Source organism: Diorhabda carinulata, chromosome 10 (genome assembly GCF_026250575.1).
Source record: "Diorhabda carinulata isolate Delta chromosome 10, icDioCari1.1, whole genome shotgun sequence".
NCBI lineage: Eukaryota > Metazoa > Arthropoda > Insecta > Coleoptera > Chrysomelidae > Diorhabda > Diorhabda carinulata.
In genome coordinates this window covers 10,052,746-10,071,423 of record NC_079469.1, presented here as the reverse complement: position 1 = coordinate 10,071,423, position 18,678 = coordinate 10,052,746, and the positions used below count along the sequence as shown (strand labels likewise).

Genomic DNA, 18,678 nt, shown 5'->3' with positions numbered 1-18,678 from the left:
GTGTATGGTGTACATATCTTAATTTTCTTGCAAAACGTTTACCTCTATTTGTTCCAAATATTCCACTTGATACATCTACTCATATAATATTTTTCCTGAAAAGCTGATAGACAGAAGAGGATAGCTCGTTTACCGGGATTAGTAAAAAAAAACTTTATTGACATTGAAGTTAGCTCAAAATTATATTCATTGAATAATTTTGTAGCTTATCTTAATTGAATAATATTTGTTGATATTAAAATCGTAAGTTCTCCGTCTAGTTCGCCTTGTATACTAAACAATGAATAATCATGTACATACTAATTTCGTAGCAATTTCGATTGTCATATCTTTATAAACACCCACTGAATATACATTGGTAAGCATGCATATTATAGGAATTAAGATAATAGGACAAATTTAAATATGAGGAAATATCTAAAGTCTTGCAAGTCACACTGTAGATTTCCGCATATTTTCCAGGTAAGGAGCACACAGCCTACAACTTTTATTGACAACTTTTTGAGATAATTTTCATAATTTAGGAGGTATCAACCTTTGTAACACTTGAAACTCACCCTGTATCTATAAAATAATCATAAACTCTTAATAAATCGGACAAATTAACCGCATTTATATTTTTGCATTTCTAGTACCTACATTTGGTATTCTAATGGTTCTAGCAAGCTTTTGTGTCTCAAAGGATGCAGAAACATATATGAAATGTACTTCAGTTTTCTTTCATAACGCATCTTATTAAAATCACAGCGAGGTTCTCTTGACAACCTCTCCCGGAGTCAGTGACTCCGCGTAAAAAGCCGACAACCCTGTTACTATTACTTGTACCGTGGTGGTACGGACTTCCACGGGGTTGCCCGGTTATCGACCCGTACCAGCGGTGCGTATCACCCCCCTCATGCCCTTGAAGTACCCTTTTTGTGTAAGATGGAAACTCTTGTTGGACCCCTAGAAACTATCGCTCTGATGATAATCATTGGGTGTTCTTGTGGTTCTCTCTCACTGCGGACGATGACCATTTTGTAATGTCACCGCACTCGTCGTTATCAGTACCGGATTCAAAATTTTATGTTTAAAACAGAGATTGAATAACATGAAATACTAAATACTATAATAATACTTAAATTTAAAGTGTTTTGCTTCCTTCAGAACAATATTAATAAATTAATATTTTCAAAAAGCTCTATACTGGAACTGAAAACTTGCGTAACTAAAAATCTCAATGTAATAAATTTTTTCTTTAACCCACGTCTATTTACATTTACAGCTGGATGCCTTAGAAACACATTTGTTCAGATGCTGCTCTCAGTTACACTTTTTTTGTTATATACAGGGGTAAACAAAAAAATTAGTAGTAAATTTTTATTCAATACAACCTGTGGAGTGAATCCTTAGCAGACGAGAATATTTACGAATACTCAGACGTTGTCTTATTTTTTCTGAACTTCTAGTCAATCTCCTAAATTTTTTGCGTCTATGTACCGCATGTCGCATTACAGCCTGCCTCGATGTCCCTTTCATCCGTGATTCACACAGCTCGCCATGTAACATTTAAAATCTCACTAATTCCTGCTAGAACATCCAGGTATTTGTATGCTTTAATCAGTATATTTATGTAAATGTTATGTTCATCTGATCGGGACAAACAATGATAGATTTAGTGAGTCAGATAAACAGGTCAGGGACGAGGGAAAAACACGAATACTGAGAAAATATTTGACAATGAATTAATTTTATGCGCATGAGGCAGAATATCGAAATAGTTTGTTCTTTTAGGGAAAGGATTGGATATTTAATTTACTTTTTATAGTGAATTTATTAGAACCAATAATATTGTTTAATTACAATTTTAAGTGCTCGATTTTTTCATATGAATATTTAATGAAGTATATTATTCTATATCTTGTCCCTTTAATATATTTAATATATGCCAACAGTCACCTCCAAAAGCCGACTTAAACGTTTAGCTGTCGTAGAAAATTAGTAGATTGATCACGGATGCCATACTGAGTACTAGTAGGGATCTAGCGTGGAGGGAATTCTAAAGCAGCAAGTTTGTTTACGAAAACATGCAGGAAAAATCTGAACCCGAAGCAATTAAATGCAAAAATATGCCGCAGGTATCGCTAGAAGTGCAAGCTGGAATAAGTCACAAGCTATCACTATAGCTCATACGTGCCTAGGTACAAGCACGAGTCGAGGTTAGCTGTTGATGTAGTTAGTTATTATTTCGATAATTGAAATTCTAAATGAATCTGAATCATTATTTTTATTATATATTCCGTACTTTGGGTCAAAAGTACCGTATTCAAAGAAATTCCAACACTTCCGTAATCGTATTTTTGAAAATTACCGCGATTATCAATTTCTTGAGCGTAATGTATATAGTTTTAGTGGAGGATCCTGCTGGATCTTTTGCTAGTAAAACCGGTAAGATATGCTGAAAATCGTTAACTTTAAACAAAATCGAAGCACTTATGATATTAACTTCTTCTTTGTTGAAACCGCAAATTGCGAATATTAAATTTTCGCATATCTTTTCGTCGATTTTGAATAACTCACATTGGGTTCAAAGTTCTGCAAACATCCTTCTCTGATAGTGCTTCATTACTATAAGTAATACAACGCGATTCTATCAAATGTTGTTGACAAAGGTCTTTTTTGAAATCATAGAAAATCATCAAACGTAACAATCAGTCTTCACTTTATCGGTGCTAGCCGCATTCCTATCATTCGGTAAAGCTTGTAAATATACTATTAAGAGTCATCAAATGACGCTCTAATCCTAACAGATTTGGACTAGAACAATATTGAACAGATCAAGTACTTCACTGACAGGAGAACATTCCACCAATAGCTGAGGACCAAATCCAAAATCCAATTGAAGAAGTCGCCGGATTAAAGAAGATTACTGGACTACCAGGACATGTTGATTCATCAAAGAACAGCAGGGACAGTGGCTAAAAATTCGCCCATTATGTCAAAACAAAGGATGTAGTAGTGAAGTTTAAAGTGAAGTGAACAACAAAAAAACTTCATGACTTGATGAGTGGTCTGGTTTTATAAGCTCACAAAGATCTTTTCGCTTCGAGGGCTGAAGTCGTCTTAAATGTTGTGTGAATGTTTTCTTGAGAAATAGAAGAGGTTAAGGCCTTGCTGTATAATATAATGTTTAAAAAGAAAATAACAAGAATGTTTTTTAATTATTTGTCGATTTTCTTTTCGACAAGTTTCATAAATCTTCCTTGTCGATTTCCTTTGGTGATCTGAATCTCAGAATGAATAACAAATTGAATCAATATTGAATTAAATATACCTTCTCAACTACGTTCTAAATACATTTCAAGGAAACTATTTACAATTGTTAAAAGTTTTTTCTAATTAAATACTTGGCGTCTTATCATATTTTGAGAATATATGTCAAGACTCTGACATTCTAATCGTTTCAACTTTCAGTTTTACCCGCTTTAAATAATGTTTTATTCATTTAAATTGTGAAAGTATGAAAAATTGTTGACCTTTTCATCATTATTCTACATTGGATTTACCGGGTTGGTTTGTTCTGTTTAATATTAGGTACATACTCAAAAATGCAGTTGTATAATGATAATAGAAACTATTGCTATTCCCTCGTACAGAATCTTAATGATTGACCTTGCTTTTCGAGCTCATAGTAGTCAGTATTGCATAACGCGCCCTCTTGATACAATATTTCCGAAGCGGTCTTCCCACTGTTGCGGCCATGCATAAAACCAACATTAATGATTTCCGGCAAAATCTATCAAATAAATTTCATTTCTACTTTGCCCAATAAGTCGTGAAACTGGTATTTTATAATGTATGCCAGTTTTTACTAAATCAATGCCTAATGGTATCTCTTCTTTACGGGGTACTTACGGAATGTTCTCTATACAAACGGGTGATGCTTTATAACAATTTTTCTGAAATAAGTATTAGAGAAGGTGACTTTTTATGATTACAAGGTACTTTAATGAATATCAATATAAATTACAATAGATATTAAACAATAATTTTAAGTATTTTAATATTATATATTAGGGGTTACGACATTCGCCTCGTCTCATTCTCACTCTTGATCGAATGTTTTGCATATATATAGGCAGACTTAATGTAACACCAATTGAGGTCGATATGAAAATTTCAAACTTCCTATAGACAGTTCGTCTTTCAAAAACCTTTCCAAACTTCTGAGTTGCTATTGCCCTGAACAATATTTCGAACTGATAGGTTTACGTAAATTTTTTGGTTTTGTGCCTTTGACTCTTCGTGTTTGGATCACATCTGACAGTATTTACACACTCTCTAGACATGATGAACACTTGGGTCTCTTGAAAGAGACCCTTGAAACAAATGCACTGCATTCTGTATCAAGAAATTGGAATGGGCTGTATGTACATGTACATTTTTTACTCTTTTTGAAATAAATTGATATTTTCTATTAAACTCCATGCCTTCTAGAAAAATGAAAAATGTGTTTCCTCAAAATACAAACTTCAATTCCTCCTACACATTATTACAACTTAAGGTAAATGATGCAAATCATCTAAGCATCATTTTTTCTTATGGAATTATTTTATTATAAAGTTCCTGCTGGTGGCAAAACAATAATACCAGTTTTGTACAATTCTGTTTGTTGGAATAACATACAAGTCTTGATATAGATATTCAAAAAATTGTAACTGTGTAAATTTACTTGACATGTGTTGCCACGTTTAATAGTAAGTATTTACCAAAATATTTTCATTGTACCAAAATTATCAACCTTTTCAATCCAGTCATTTTCCAATTTGGCAATAACGGCAGCTTTCTGAATTTCAGTTAAGTAAGGAAGCATTAAGTTCACTTTTCCTTCAACTGAACTCGAATTAATTATTGAATTATCTATAACTGACAATGACAGTGATATTAAGTAGGAACTCTGATTTACGTAGGCGAAAAGTAAGTGTATGCTTTTTCAGTGAACAGTTTAGGTTGGTAGGTGCCACCTAGATTGGTCGATTAAGTTTCCACAATTTGGAAACTTACTTAATTATCTAGTTTCTCTTCCATCTTCTTCCCTTTTATAGATTATTTTATGCATTTCCAAGGCAGAATGGAGTTTTCTATTCTAGTTTAAATCTGCTATTTCTCCGAAACAATCTATTGTGTATTCTCACAGAATGTGACGTCCTTTTCCAGTCAAAGAAGGGCATTCAGAGCAGATTCTCGATCATGTCTTTTCCTTTACAGTCTTGTACCAAAAGTATAATTTCCAGTGTACACTCCCTTATTATCTTACTTGCTTTCTCTTCATTGATCACTGATGATATCACTTCTGTATATATATTTTGTCATTTGGCTCTTATTCCTGTGTCAACAGCAACTTATAACAATTCCATCGGTCTAGAACTGTTACTGTCTCTTGGACATCCTCTTTCTCTTTAAGCCTATCTGCTTTAGAATTCCCATCAATTCCATAGTTTCCAGGTATCCGGCAGACACTTACTCCAATCATTTTATTGTTTTACTTACAATTATTGTTTACTTTTTAGCTTTAATATAATACCAGTCTGTCTTTTGCGATTAAATAATTTTATCTGTTGCTTCAGCTGAAACTCGGCTAGTTAAATTTTGAGCAATCGTGGTCGTCCACATCGCGTTGTGGATGTTCTGAAAGATCCACATCGTGTTGAGGCTGTTTAAAATGGCCACTGGTCGTTTTCGCTCTTCGGTAGTAACATATAAATCCAACAACTGAAGATGTAAATCGGACGATTTAGGTTTTACTTTTTAAATGCTTTTTCTGCTCCTTGAAAGTTAAAATACTTTGAGATGAGATTTTCTAAATTTGAACTCTATTTTTAGTCATGAATGCATATTTCTAAAAAATTGCATTGTTAATGATTTTGTCGAACACCCTTTATAATTGCTTATCTGCATTGTTTTTAATTTGGTTGTCTTGTTTTTACATTACGTTCAATGTTTTGATAACTATGCATTTTTAAAGTGTAATATTTTTCTAATGAATTGACCTCAATGTAGATACACGTTTTAGAGGTTCTTATTAATAATAAAAAGTGTTCAGCAAAAATGAGGAAGGTAAGAGAAGAAATATTCTAATTTCGAAAAATTTCGATTGTAATTATCTGGTATTTTGATTTTAAGTTATGAGATTAAGTCAAGATCAACTCAAGTTTATATAATTTTTGTTTTTGAAATCTGAAGTATTATTTTCATTACAATTGGGTTTTAAAAATTTTCAGAATCACTGAGCTCAATTATGGTTTTATTTTCCAAGTTAGGTATAGTTCTTCCAATATCAATTGCAGATTATAAAAACCCTTGTCGACAATTTTGTTGCACTTAATTGTAGTCTTATTCGGAACTTACAAAGAAGTCATTATTATACCTCGTATACGTAAATAGACGAGTTAAATGTACCTGCGTGTAAGGCAGGTACCAGACATGAACTGACCCCTTTTTGTACCCCATTCGTTTTTTTTTCTGGAAAACGAAATTTCAAAGCAAGTACCACGAAGAAAAATAAACAAAACAAAAGAACAAAAAACATTTCAATTCTAAAATATCTTTATAAATAATCATGGTAGTCAGAATCGTCTGAACTAGAGTCATCATTTGTGCGTATTTATGAAATATTGATTATTCCTCACATAACTGTTTTCTGCAATTGATAATGGAACAACTATAAGCTAATTTCGAGTTAAGACTTACATCCCAATTATTTCGTATCATTTGAATTGAGTCTTTGGATTAAGGATTTGGATCTACCCAGTCACGTTAGAGTTGAGGATAAATTTAAAGTTAGTAAACTGGAATTTGAATTTTTGCTATGATGGATTCAAATCTCAAGATCATAAACTATAAGCCAATGCAGCTCAAGCCCAAAATTAGCTTCTGAAAGCAAACTATTTCAACGATCTTAATCCCAGTTTTCATAGTTTCACGTGGATTAACTGTAATATTAGGAATGGCATTAACTATTTGGAGCATTTTTCCAGAAGTCTTTCTTAAAAACGCTTAGTTCTTAACGTCGTAGAATTCGGTAAAATAGCCGCCGTTAACAATTAGAAACCCTCTTGAATTCTTATAGATTAATTATAGTTATTGTTTCAACCCTTCATTTCGTTAAAAATGAAACGAACATCAAAGTAAAATGACAATTAAATGTTTTTTAAGAACAAGAAATAATTCAAGCAGTTATCTTATTTTTCTCTTTTTGATATTAAGTAATTAGAGTGTAATATTAAAGAATTAAATTTATATGAGAAGTTCAAGTTAAGATCATCATCATTTAGAATCATTTTCAAATATTTGAATATATCTGATCTTTATAGTTCTAATGAACGAAGAAGAAAACACTTTGCGTTAATTGCTTTAATCTTTTCCAAGCTTCGTATACATGTACAAGTGCAATACGTAATGTAACGTAAACTACTTTAAGTAGAAAGAAGAAATAAACGCACATTGGATTTTTAGTTGTTTTAGTGTGTTAGTAGAGCTAATATTGTATCCTCATATGGCTGTAGCATCTGACGCTACTGATATCAGAATTGCCTGTTACCATAAAATCACGTAGTTGGTGGAGAACTGAGTTACTTGAAAAATTATCCAGAATTCGGAATTCACAGGATTTGAGCGACCCATATAAAAATTGTATGCGAATATTCAATTTATGTACAATATTCAATCTACATTTGCAAAATTATTATAAATTGTTGGTTCCAAAGTAGCGACTTAATTAATAATATAGTTTATCCTTATTCCAATTCTCACATATTTGAAATGTTTTGGTAAGCGCGTCTAGTTAACTTTCTAGCATCATCGGTATTTATTTTTCCGTGCAATTAAATATCCCTTTTAAGGTGCACTAAATGACGATTGTTCACACATTGAATGCAACATTGTATTACTTATTACGTTACGTGTTGCACTTGTAAGTGCATGCAAAACTTTTTTAATAAATGGATTCCTTATTCATCATCATTTTCTTCACTTTATTTCATTAGTTGTTTGTGAGTGAATCTCGCAGCACAGGTTCGAGGTTAATTTTGAGTTAATGTCAATATCTCAATTTACTTTAAACACTTAAAACACTTACTTATAATAAATTTTTTGTTCTTGATATTAGAGCTTATTCCAACTACAATAATTATTGGAATAAGCACTATAGTTTCAATGTGGATATTTTTTGTACAAATACATACTTTTGAGACTTGATATTAACCTTTAACATTTTAAACTTGAAATATATGTTTAGGATTTATCCAGCATAAAATGAAGCTTTTCCCTGTCAGATCATATGTATATATTTTTTATGTATAATCACATTATTTAAAATGAAGGAAATATACTACGCATTTATTGGTTCTGCAACTGTCTGCTTGGTAGAAAACTTCTACAATATGATTACGTTTCAGTTTTTATTTGCGGCTGCCATATGTGCGATTTGCTTAATTCCCGTATCAGCTAAACAGGATTTGGATTCTGTCGAGAATAAAACAGAAGTATTCAGTACAACGACAGAAAAAAATGAAGAACCTAAACGTATTTTAGAACTCCCTTATTTACCAACAGAAGCTATAACGCCAACACCAACAAATACCTGTGAACCCATTCCAAAGCCAAGAATTTCTGACATAGTAAGCGATTTTTTTATTTTAGTAATAAACTTTTATGCTTTAGACATACAATAGATTATCAAATATATTCCTCAAAATACGGCTGTTGTGAAATAAGGAAATCAATTGAATTAACTGTAGAGTTACTGTAGTATTTTCGTAACTAATATATACAAAAATATATTTTTCAAATAGGTTGTACGAAATCAACTAAATATTTTTCAAAATTATCCTGCAACGTCTCTAGACCTCGAAGTATTTTTTCTATTCAGATTGAGGCAACTTAAAACCATGTAATATGAACATTCAACTGCTTCTTCTGGGGTAACAAAACCTCCCAATTTATTTTTTAACTTCAGGAATAAGTAAAAATTATTGGGTCCCGAACAAGGACTGTACGGTGCATGACCAATCAATTCAATTTCTTGACTGTTCAAAAATGTTCATGTTTGAACTGATGTGTAACAACTCGCGTTGTCGTTGTAGAGAATGGTTCGTCTTCTGCGATTGGTTTCCTTGATTTTTTCGATTACTTATGTGAAACAAATGCTGATGTACCATTCAGAATTGATTGTTCTACGCTACTCTACTGGAATGGTGGGGACATGTCCAGTTATTCAATAAAAACAGGCGACCATTTGCTTCGAAGTGCTTCGTGTGCGATTGTTCAGTTTCGGGTTAATATGCATAGACCCATCATTCGTCTCATGTCAATATCTTATAGACGTCTTTTGAGGCATCGCGATGGAATTTTTTCAGCATTTCTTTGCACTAATTGACATGAGCTTTTTTGAACGATTGTAAAATTATGCGGTATCCAACGCGAACAATTTTTTCGATAGCCAAATGTTCATGCTATATTGAATGTATGCGAGTAGAACTAATGTCCAAGTATACCTCAATCTCACGGTATGACACATGACTGTCTTGCAATATCGGTTTAGGCACAGTATCGAAGTTTTCTGCCACAACAACCGATTATGGTTGACCTTTAGGAAATTCATTCTGTGAACTCAAATAGCACCCGAGTGCCAACACGTTCTGAGTACGTTTACCATGAAAAATGTAAATATTTTATGGTAATGTCAGATTTGCCATATCTCAAAAGTTAAGTAGCAGCCCTCGTATTAAGACTTCTAATTAACCACGCCATAAATAAAGACCATTATCTATCTTGAGGAAGTCGTTCTGTTACTGTAAAAAGTCTTAGAATTAGTTACAAACTTTGATTACAAAATATAATTTCAAAATAGTATTACCGTTAATAATAGTGAATATTTATGTAGTTATGTAACTTTTGTTTCTGTATAAATGTCCAGCATTGTCGTTAATTAAATATTTTTGATCATAAATTTAATTTCTAAGAATCTCTTGAACGGATAGAGACATAACACAAAATGAACAAATATATTATAAACATTCTTTCGCTAATTCGGTTTACTTAGTTCTTTCATATTTGTTTCTGTTTTAGAAAGACAAACAAGAAAATGAAGATGATGACGAACAAAGTAACGAAATCCATTCAAGAGAACGCCGACCGTCTCTTGTCGAAAGATTAATCCATCATAAAGATTTTAAGGACGATAGGAATAACGACCACGAAGGGAAAGATCCTGTTCCGTGCACTTGTGGAGTTTTCTTAAGCGGACAGTTCAAGAAAGGGTCAAAAAAGCAACCAAAGGGGTTGCCGGTCTTGACACAGGAAATGGACACCCCTTTCATGAATAATGCAGTAGGCAACAGACAGTGCACGAACAAGTGCTTAGAATTGGTGAGAATATTGTTATGCTTTGTTTTTATCTGTTTAAACCTAGACATTAGCGTAGAGTATTAATTCTACTATTAAAAGGGATGATATTGATTGAATTTTGTAATTATCCCTTGCGAAATTGGACATAAAAAGCCCTTTACGAAATTGAATTTATTCGAAAATTCAGTCAATTATTACTTACTTAGTATTATATGGTACTTAGCATTATATATATAGAGTGTTTCCTCAGCCCACCCCTTTTCGAGATGTCACCCTTGGAAGGTGGAAACTAAAATTCAGTTAGGAATAAGATATATGGAGCATAATTGAGATGGTTTGCCATATTCCAGATGCCTGAATGTAGAATACCAAAAAAAACATTCGACTTCAGAATAGCAGATGAAAATTATAAGGACCAAGAAAAATATGAATTGAAAAAGTGAAAAAAACTGCTGAGAGAAATAGAAGAAATGGAAAAGTACAAAAGAGCATTCGAAAGATAGAAAGGCATGGAAAGAAAAATATAATGCATGATCAAACAAACAGCCATACACCACACGATAAGATGGCTTAGGATTAAATGAATTTATAAAATTTCAAGATTACAAGTGTATTATTAAAGGATAGAAAAGATGATGCCGAATAAAATTAAAACAATACTCCGTACTTTACTGGTACACCATTATTAAGAGTACAATCCAAACTAACTTTGTTCAAGATAAATATTCATCAGTAACCTGTGAACTAACAAAAAGTAAACAAGTGATATACTAAAGGAATATTCTCAAACTTAAATTTATACCGTAAAAAGTAACAAAAAAAGGAACCTGAGGAGAACAGATAATGTAATGAGATCCAAGGAAAACAGATAAATAAAAAAGTAATGTCTGACACACGGGATGGTTTAAGATCAAATGGCCAAACCAGAAAAAGGTGAAAGGATGTCTCTGAATTAGATTTATCTAAGAATGGTGTCTAGCAGTGGAAAATTGAAACAAAACATCGTAGGAGACGGAGGGCAATAGACCTCAGAAAGAGATCAATATTTTTATTATAAAAATATCACAATATAAATGTATTTGGAAAAAGATTTCCATACATCATATTTCTTCAGATAAAAATTACTTGGCTTGAGTTCGGGATAAGAAGCAGAAAAACAAGTTAAACTGGGACTGGTAAATGCTATTTTGGAATAAGCAGGGCGCACGTAGTCAGATCGAAAAGATTGCAATTGTTGAGTCATTTGGAAAGAATGGATCCAAAGAGACATGTCAAGAACATGGCATGAAAAATACAAAAGAAAAATGGGAGGAAACTGAGTTAGTTGTCGTCAAATAAATTAAGAACTGGAGAAATCGAGTGATAGATTAAAAAAAATGGTAAAGATACACAAAGCTTTAAGTACAAAGAAGACGTCATATTCAATGTTACCTTACATAAAAACCTTTAGCGTTAGATGTATGATTAGCGACCTAATAAAAAGTACATATAGTATTAACAAACAACTTCTTCAATGTTTATGAACGATAAAGTCGGCTAACACATTTTCATTGAAGTATAAACTCATATCAATAGATGGATTAGATCAGAAAGTCCATTTCCCTTAGTCTATTCAAGTACAGTGCACAGTGGGAAACAAATTACAAACAAATCTGTTTTTCAAAAAATATAGAAATATTTAATAAAGACTACGTACTATGCTTGAGTTTCGGTTGGTACTGAACAAACTTATCCTGTCATATACAGGTTCTGTAAGTGTTTGTCTTATTTATGGCGTGGACTCACGCTTGCTCTGCGCGCTCAACGTGATGCATCAGGGCACAATGGAAAATTCATATGAGACATCTTTAGCTACGAGTGAAAAGCTGTTCTGTTGTCAAGTTAGTCGATTAATCAAATTTATGTAAGTAACTATCATGGAGTTCTATCTGAGAAAAAAAAATTGGACTTTTTTGGGAAGACATTGCCGTTTTTATTATTCCCAATTATGTGAGTTGATATTCCAGTTACACATACAATTCGTTGAAAGTCTTAATACTTATCCGAAGGTAATTCACAAACTATCTCGAATGCTTCCTCAAATCCGAATATATATACAAACACACCTATTAGTGCACACAGTTGCGCATCCATTTTGGTACTGCTCCGGTATTTCCAGTTTAAATAAAATCGACGCTCTACGTTTTACTTGAAGCGTAGGTCGTAGGTGCCTCGAACGCTTTATGTGAAACGGCACTTAGAAAGATACTAGAGGTGTAAGTTGATTAGATTTGTATTTATTTTTGTTATTTTCTACTTTTCTTTTGTAAATTTCTGGAATTTCTTTTTTTGCAATGTTAAGATTAAAACAGATTAAGGATGACTACAAAAACTTTTACTCTAGTATGTATATAATATATATGAATAAATTTTAAATTGTATCTTGACATCTGTATAGCAAATATATTTTTCTTATCCCCAAGTTGAAATCAAATCTGCCATGTCACTGTTTCACTCCCTCAAAATAAAAAATAACCACAAAAATTCAAACGAATCAAGTTTCTCATACTTAACCGGTTGCTCAGCATGATTATCAGGGTGGAAAACGCTTATACTTTTATATTTACTGAGGGAAGTTACACCCGATGTAATTAGGTATTTAAATTGTCTGGTGGAATGGACCGTCTAGTTTTTTGTACACTTGGCCGGTTGTGATTTGAATTTTTTTCAAATATGATGTAGGTGGGTTGGTATTGTATGTAATTTAGAATCTGATTGGGGTCCATTCGTCCATTGTGCTAGATACAAAGCCGTGGTGACCGTGTGAAATTCTGAAGGTTTCTTTAATAGGGGTGGATAGAGGTATAACGAATGCGCAATTAAGAAACTGAAAATGAGAATATGTACCAAGTAAAATGTTTTCATTCCCGAAAGTATTCATATTGGAAATGATCTTGAGGAGAGTATGGAATCTATTAGATGTTAGATGTGGATATTGTTGAAAGAAGTTGATAGGCATACCGTTAAACATTAGAAATTACTGTGTACTTTCATATTACATAAATCAAAATAAAAAAGCTTATTTGAAAAAAAATTATTTTTCAGTTTGAATGTGAAGTAGTATTTTAAACATTTTTTGTGCAAGGCTCTTGTGATAAGGCCGGTATTATGATGGTATCTACATTGTTGTCAGATCTTTTCTTTTTTCGGAAAAATAATGAGCTTTGTTATTTCAAAAGGATCAGCCTGTATATTTTATATTTTCAGAAATCCTTAAGAAATACTGATTATTTTATATGTGATATTCTCTATACCTAAATGCCATAATTTCGAAGTTATAACTACATTTACAGTATCTCCACCAAAGTTACAATGAATATTGTACATTTACGAGTAGATGGCGACGATTGAATAAATTTGAATATTTTTTCATAATTTATGTGCTGATACAATGAAAAAGGGGCCAATTATTTTTACGCCTATTATTCCAGCCCATACATTCAGTTTTTCCGATTATTGGGTGTAGGACTCACGCCTCCAACGAGGATTGTTACGTGACCAGTATCTATCAGTATCAGTTTCCATTAATACAGAAAGTGGCTTCATCACAAAACATAATATTCGTCATATAACACGAGGACATTGCTGGTCGCAAAGCAGAGGATATTGCGAGTGCATTTATCAAGTTTTTTAAAATTTATATGGATAACTGCATGGACGTATAGACCAGTATGCATGAAAAGTTAAGAACCTATATAACTGACGACTTTCTCCAGACTTGCTCAGCTTCTTCTAGAAGAGCAGACGTAACAGTTTTTGGACACTCAGATTTTTTTAACTTTGAAAACCACTTTCGACCACGAAAAAACCAGTCAAAGAAAGCTTACCGTTATTTAAAGATATAGTTCCTGGAAAACTTTTTTGTGATTCTATTTTATAATCGAATATAAGAAGGTGATTAAATCAGTAGTAAAAATAGGCTGCTTTTATTCATATTAAGTATTAAATTTTCAAATAATTATTTCTGCTATGATATGTGATATAGCCTAATAGCAAATAAATATCTACCTACATATATTTGCCCAATTAGTTTATTTTACTAAGTTTGTAAGAGACAATGTTTTTTTCCTCAAAATTCAATTATAGAGCTCAAATGCAATTACTTTTAGTCCCAGGATTAGCGGTATATTTGAGTCAAGGATACAGTAATGAATGTATGTTCTATATATTGCCACGTATCCACGCACACAATCCTGTTTCTTATGCTTAACAGCTCCAAAAAGCATTTTCAGTAGTCCATGCATAGTCGTTTTTAATCAGCAGAATATATTTATAGAAAACTTTCATGCGAAAAAAATGAATACATAATAGAAAATATCATCTTTGACTGCATCATTATTTCAAGCAACTCTTAAATTGTCATCACTCAAAACCATTTTTGAGATTTTTTTTTATATTTCCTGGAACAACAACGGACCTCGTAGTTTAGCTTCGTCGGTGGTTTTTCGACTACGTTTAAAGTCAACATAACAGCTTTTCGATTCTTGTTTGGGTATTGAGCATTTGTCGAATCTCGTAAGGGATGTATTGAATTTGGTGTGATGGTGGTGTACTGGAAGTAGGAAAAGGGCTTGTTTGTGAGAGGTATATACCGTCGAGAAGCTGTGATAAAATAAATGGGATGGATTTTATTGATGGAATGGTTGATGGTTGGAATACATTTTTATTGGTAATGCTAAATAGAGAGTAGATAGGTCTGAAGTCGTCTATTCCAAAGTGGGGGCTCATTAGTTTCATAGTTAAAGCTTTCTATGGGGCTGGATCGAAAAAGACCTAAACAAAGACGTAAAGCTGTTTTATACTCCGAGTGTCCGAGGTCTGATTTGCAGGTAACCTAACCTAACCATAATCTAATATTGAATTAGGGCTCTGTATATTTCGAGAAGAGAACTTTCATCAGCTTCCTAGTGATAATTTGAGAGGATTTTGGTAATGTTCAGTAATTTGTAGCAATTGCTTTGATTTTTAGGATTTACAAGTGAATTGAAAGTCGAATGATTGACCCCAAATTTCACAGTGATCACAACGGAAAGGCGGCTGTTATCAATAAAGACACAGAGGGATATTGTTGTCTGCTAAATTTAATAATATTGGATTTTGTTACGGATAAAGTTAATCCTAAGCTGCTTATTTTTGCTTAGACTATTTACCTCTGACTGAATTAGGCTAGTAGTAGTTTAATTATTGAATTTTTTATTTATAACAAATTTATCATCATCTTTGTTTCGCCTTTTTTCAACCTAATTTTCGTTCTACTTCCACAAGTTATTTAGTTTATTGTTAAGATGTTTTGGGCTGTGAATTGAATGAATTGGAATTAACCCTGGTTCGTAAATAAATATAATAACTATAATTCTTTAACAGCGTTGGTTGAATAGTCTTTAAATCAAAGTTGAAGACGTTTTTATATTTAATTCCATTGTTGTTTCAGATCATCAAGCATCTACCAAAGAGTAGCGAAATAATATGCGCTACGGTTGACAGAGAACACGTTTTCAAGGAGAGAGCTTACTTATTCATAAAAAACCATACTGACAAATGGCACGGAACAAATTTGTCAGCCGGTAGAGAATTTTGCTGTGAAAATAATATCCCATACAAATGTCCTTTAAGTTAAAATATCTTGTAAACTTTCTGAAATGTTATAGAGATTTATTTTGGAAAATAAATATTTATATTCAAGTGATGTAGTTAGTTCTTATTGAATTCTAAATTAAAAAATGATTAAGTGTAAAAATGTTTCTCCTTGCCTACGCAGATGATGTGGTAGAACGATCTAGAAAAAGTGTTCCTACTCTTTGAAAAGAAAGCTAAAAAATATGGACCAAATATATAGAGATGGGAAGGGATCTGAATAGCTGCAACCAATTGAAAGTGACGACAGAGCAAAATAAGGAGTGCAGTCCAGGAGTTCGAATACCTGGGAGTGACAGTGACAAACGAAGGAGAGATGAAACCAGAGAAATCGACAAAAGACTTGCGAGAGGGAACAAAATGTTTGGAGGTCAAGGAGGACTATTAAGATCAAAAGATATTTTAAGAGCCGCAATTAGAAGATAGTTATATAATCAACGGTGTTATATGGCAGTGAGTGTTGGATCATGAACGAAAAAGAAGAAAACAAAATAAGCATATGGCAGAGAAAAGTACTAAGGAGGATTTTTGGAAAAGTTCTAGACAAAACGAGTGGAGAAGAAGAACGAACGCAGAGATAAAGGTGAGATGGGATATGTGGTCAAAGCAAAAAGTCTCCGTTGGATAGGGCATATAACCAGAATGAACAAAGACAGTTGGAGGAAAATATCCTTGTTAAGGGCAGCTAAAAGGATAAGAGGGCATCAAAGGGAAAATGGATAGAAACATGTAGAAAATATTTAGAAAGAATAAGATTAGAGAGCTGGCGTGAAGCAGCTATGAACAAAATTAGATGGAAGAAAGCACTACAAGCCAAACCTATAAGGCCTGTTGACCTGTTTATATATATAAAAAATGTTAGGAAAAGATGGAAAACGACGTTAAAGTGACATTTTTAAAAATCACAACAATCACAATAACATATACAAGGTGTTTTAAATTCATGCGACACATTTCAGGAGGTGATTGCTCGTGACTAAAATTGAGTTTTTATTTTGTTCTAAATTTCAATAAAGCCAGAAACTTGAAATTATGTAATTTTGATGCACTTGCAAAGGACTAACTATGGGCGTTTTTGCCATATTTCTGTTATTTATTATTCGGGGAGGATAAAAACTTTTTTTCAAGATGAAGTTTTATGGAATAAAATCATAATTTACAATCCTGGAAAGAAAAAATAAGTATACACAGGGGAAAAAATAAACAAATGAAAGAATCTCTAGTCCCTCGAAACTGAAGAAATCAAAATAAAAACCAAAATGTCGGTATACAAGACAGTATACCAATATTAACATATGGAAGTGAAAGTTGGGTACCAACAAATAGGACAAAAAATGGAATACAAGAAATGAAGATGAAGTACTTGAAGAGAGTAAAGGAAAACACGAAAAGACAGAATCAGAATCGTCAGGGAAGAATTAAGTATTGAATCAAGAGCTAAAACAATAGAAAAGAACAAGCAAAAATGGTTCCGGTACATGGGTAGAATAACAAATAATTAATCAGTTATATGGGAAGCACGATCAAATAACAACCGAAAAAAAGTAGTCCAATTAAACGTGATATAAAGGTATATCAGAAATATTGGATAAAAGATGAACAAAAAATAAAAGAGATTGGGCCAAGTTTCGATCATGGAAATCAGCCTTACACTTTTGTGTAGACAAGGGCTCTTCGCTGTTTTTACATACCGATTATGTAGATGACTAATTTCATTTTTAGTTTGTTAATCTGTTGATATAAGCTTTCAACCTCATAAGTTGACCTTGGAAAGTAATTGATTATATAAATAAAATTATTATCAATGAGACGTTTGTGCATATTTTCCTGAGAGTCGTATTTTATTGAAATTCTAAAAAATGTAGTATCGACATTCACAAAGACACGCATTGTGACTTTTAACTGATATCAAGATACAGTTACTTGCATTTCCGTAACATATATTATACCAGATGTATTTGTCGTGTGTTTTCATTCTGCAATACAGAAAACATTATGTAAATTAAGTTGGTCTCTACTGTTTTTAACCTTGACAGAATAAATACATTGTATGCTTACTCGGATTATATCATGCAGTTTATAATACAAAATGCAATTATGATATGAAGATGATGTTCGCTACAAAAAAATTTTAAAACAGCAAAACATTTCCTGCAGTTGATTTTTGTTTAGTATATTCCATAAATTCAATCATGAAGAAATGCTTGACATATCTATTGAATTTTCATACAATTAATTAATTAATGTGGATGATAAGTCATCTAGAGACCCATTCAAAAATACGTGCGAGTGATAAACAATGCAAGCAATAAAAAATTTCACAACAAATCGTTGCTCTACTGTTCACATTTTTCCCGAGAAAAAAATTAATATGAGGCGAACAAGGGCAGTAGTTACACTGTTTTGTTATGGAAACTATTGCCTTTGGAAGAGATACATTCACCCTAACACCTATCGGGTACTGGTATTCTACCTATGCACACTCCTTTTGTAGGCTTCGTATCCAGTACACTATATTATATACCAAGGCCAATTTTTACTACTACAGTATTGAACTTAAAAATTATATTTATTTGTGCAATCTTTTTTGGCTACTTTAGTATTCCTACAGTTATAATT

At 32.4% G+C, this 18,678-nt stretch overlaps 1 protein-coding gene across 1 annotated transcript; it reads left to right on the top strand.

Annotated features, from left to right (window-relative positions):
* The first annotated feature begins 5,991 nt into the window (after window positions 1-5,991).
* On the top strand, window positions 5,992-16,074 carry LOC130898588 (uncharacterized). The gene is made up of 4 exons (XM_057807991.1): window positions 5,992-6,096; window positions 8,436-8,657; window positions 10,108-10,407; window positions 15,857-16,074. The coding sequence occupies exons 1-4, from the start codon at window positions 6,088-6,090 to the stop codon at window positions 16,040-16,042; spliced, it is 717 nt and encodes a 238-aa protein (XP_057663974.1). The 5' UTR covers window positions 5,992-6,087; the 3' UTR covers window positions 16,043-16,074.
* Window positions 16,075-18,678: the final 2,604 nt, after the last annotated feature.

Bases quoted from the DNA above. Each gene is read 5' to 3' on its own strand.
- LOC130898588 (XM_057807991.1), top strand. The intron at 8,658-10,107 runs GTAAGCGATTTT...TTTCTGTTTTAG, and splicing joins AGCCAAGAATTTCTGACATA to AAAGACAAACAAGAAAATGA. The intron at 10,408-15,856 runs GTGAGAATATTG...TTGTTGTTTCAG, and splicing joins CGAACAAGTGCTTAGAATTG to ATCATCAAGCATCTACCAAA.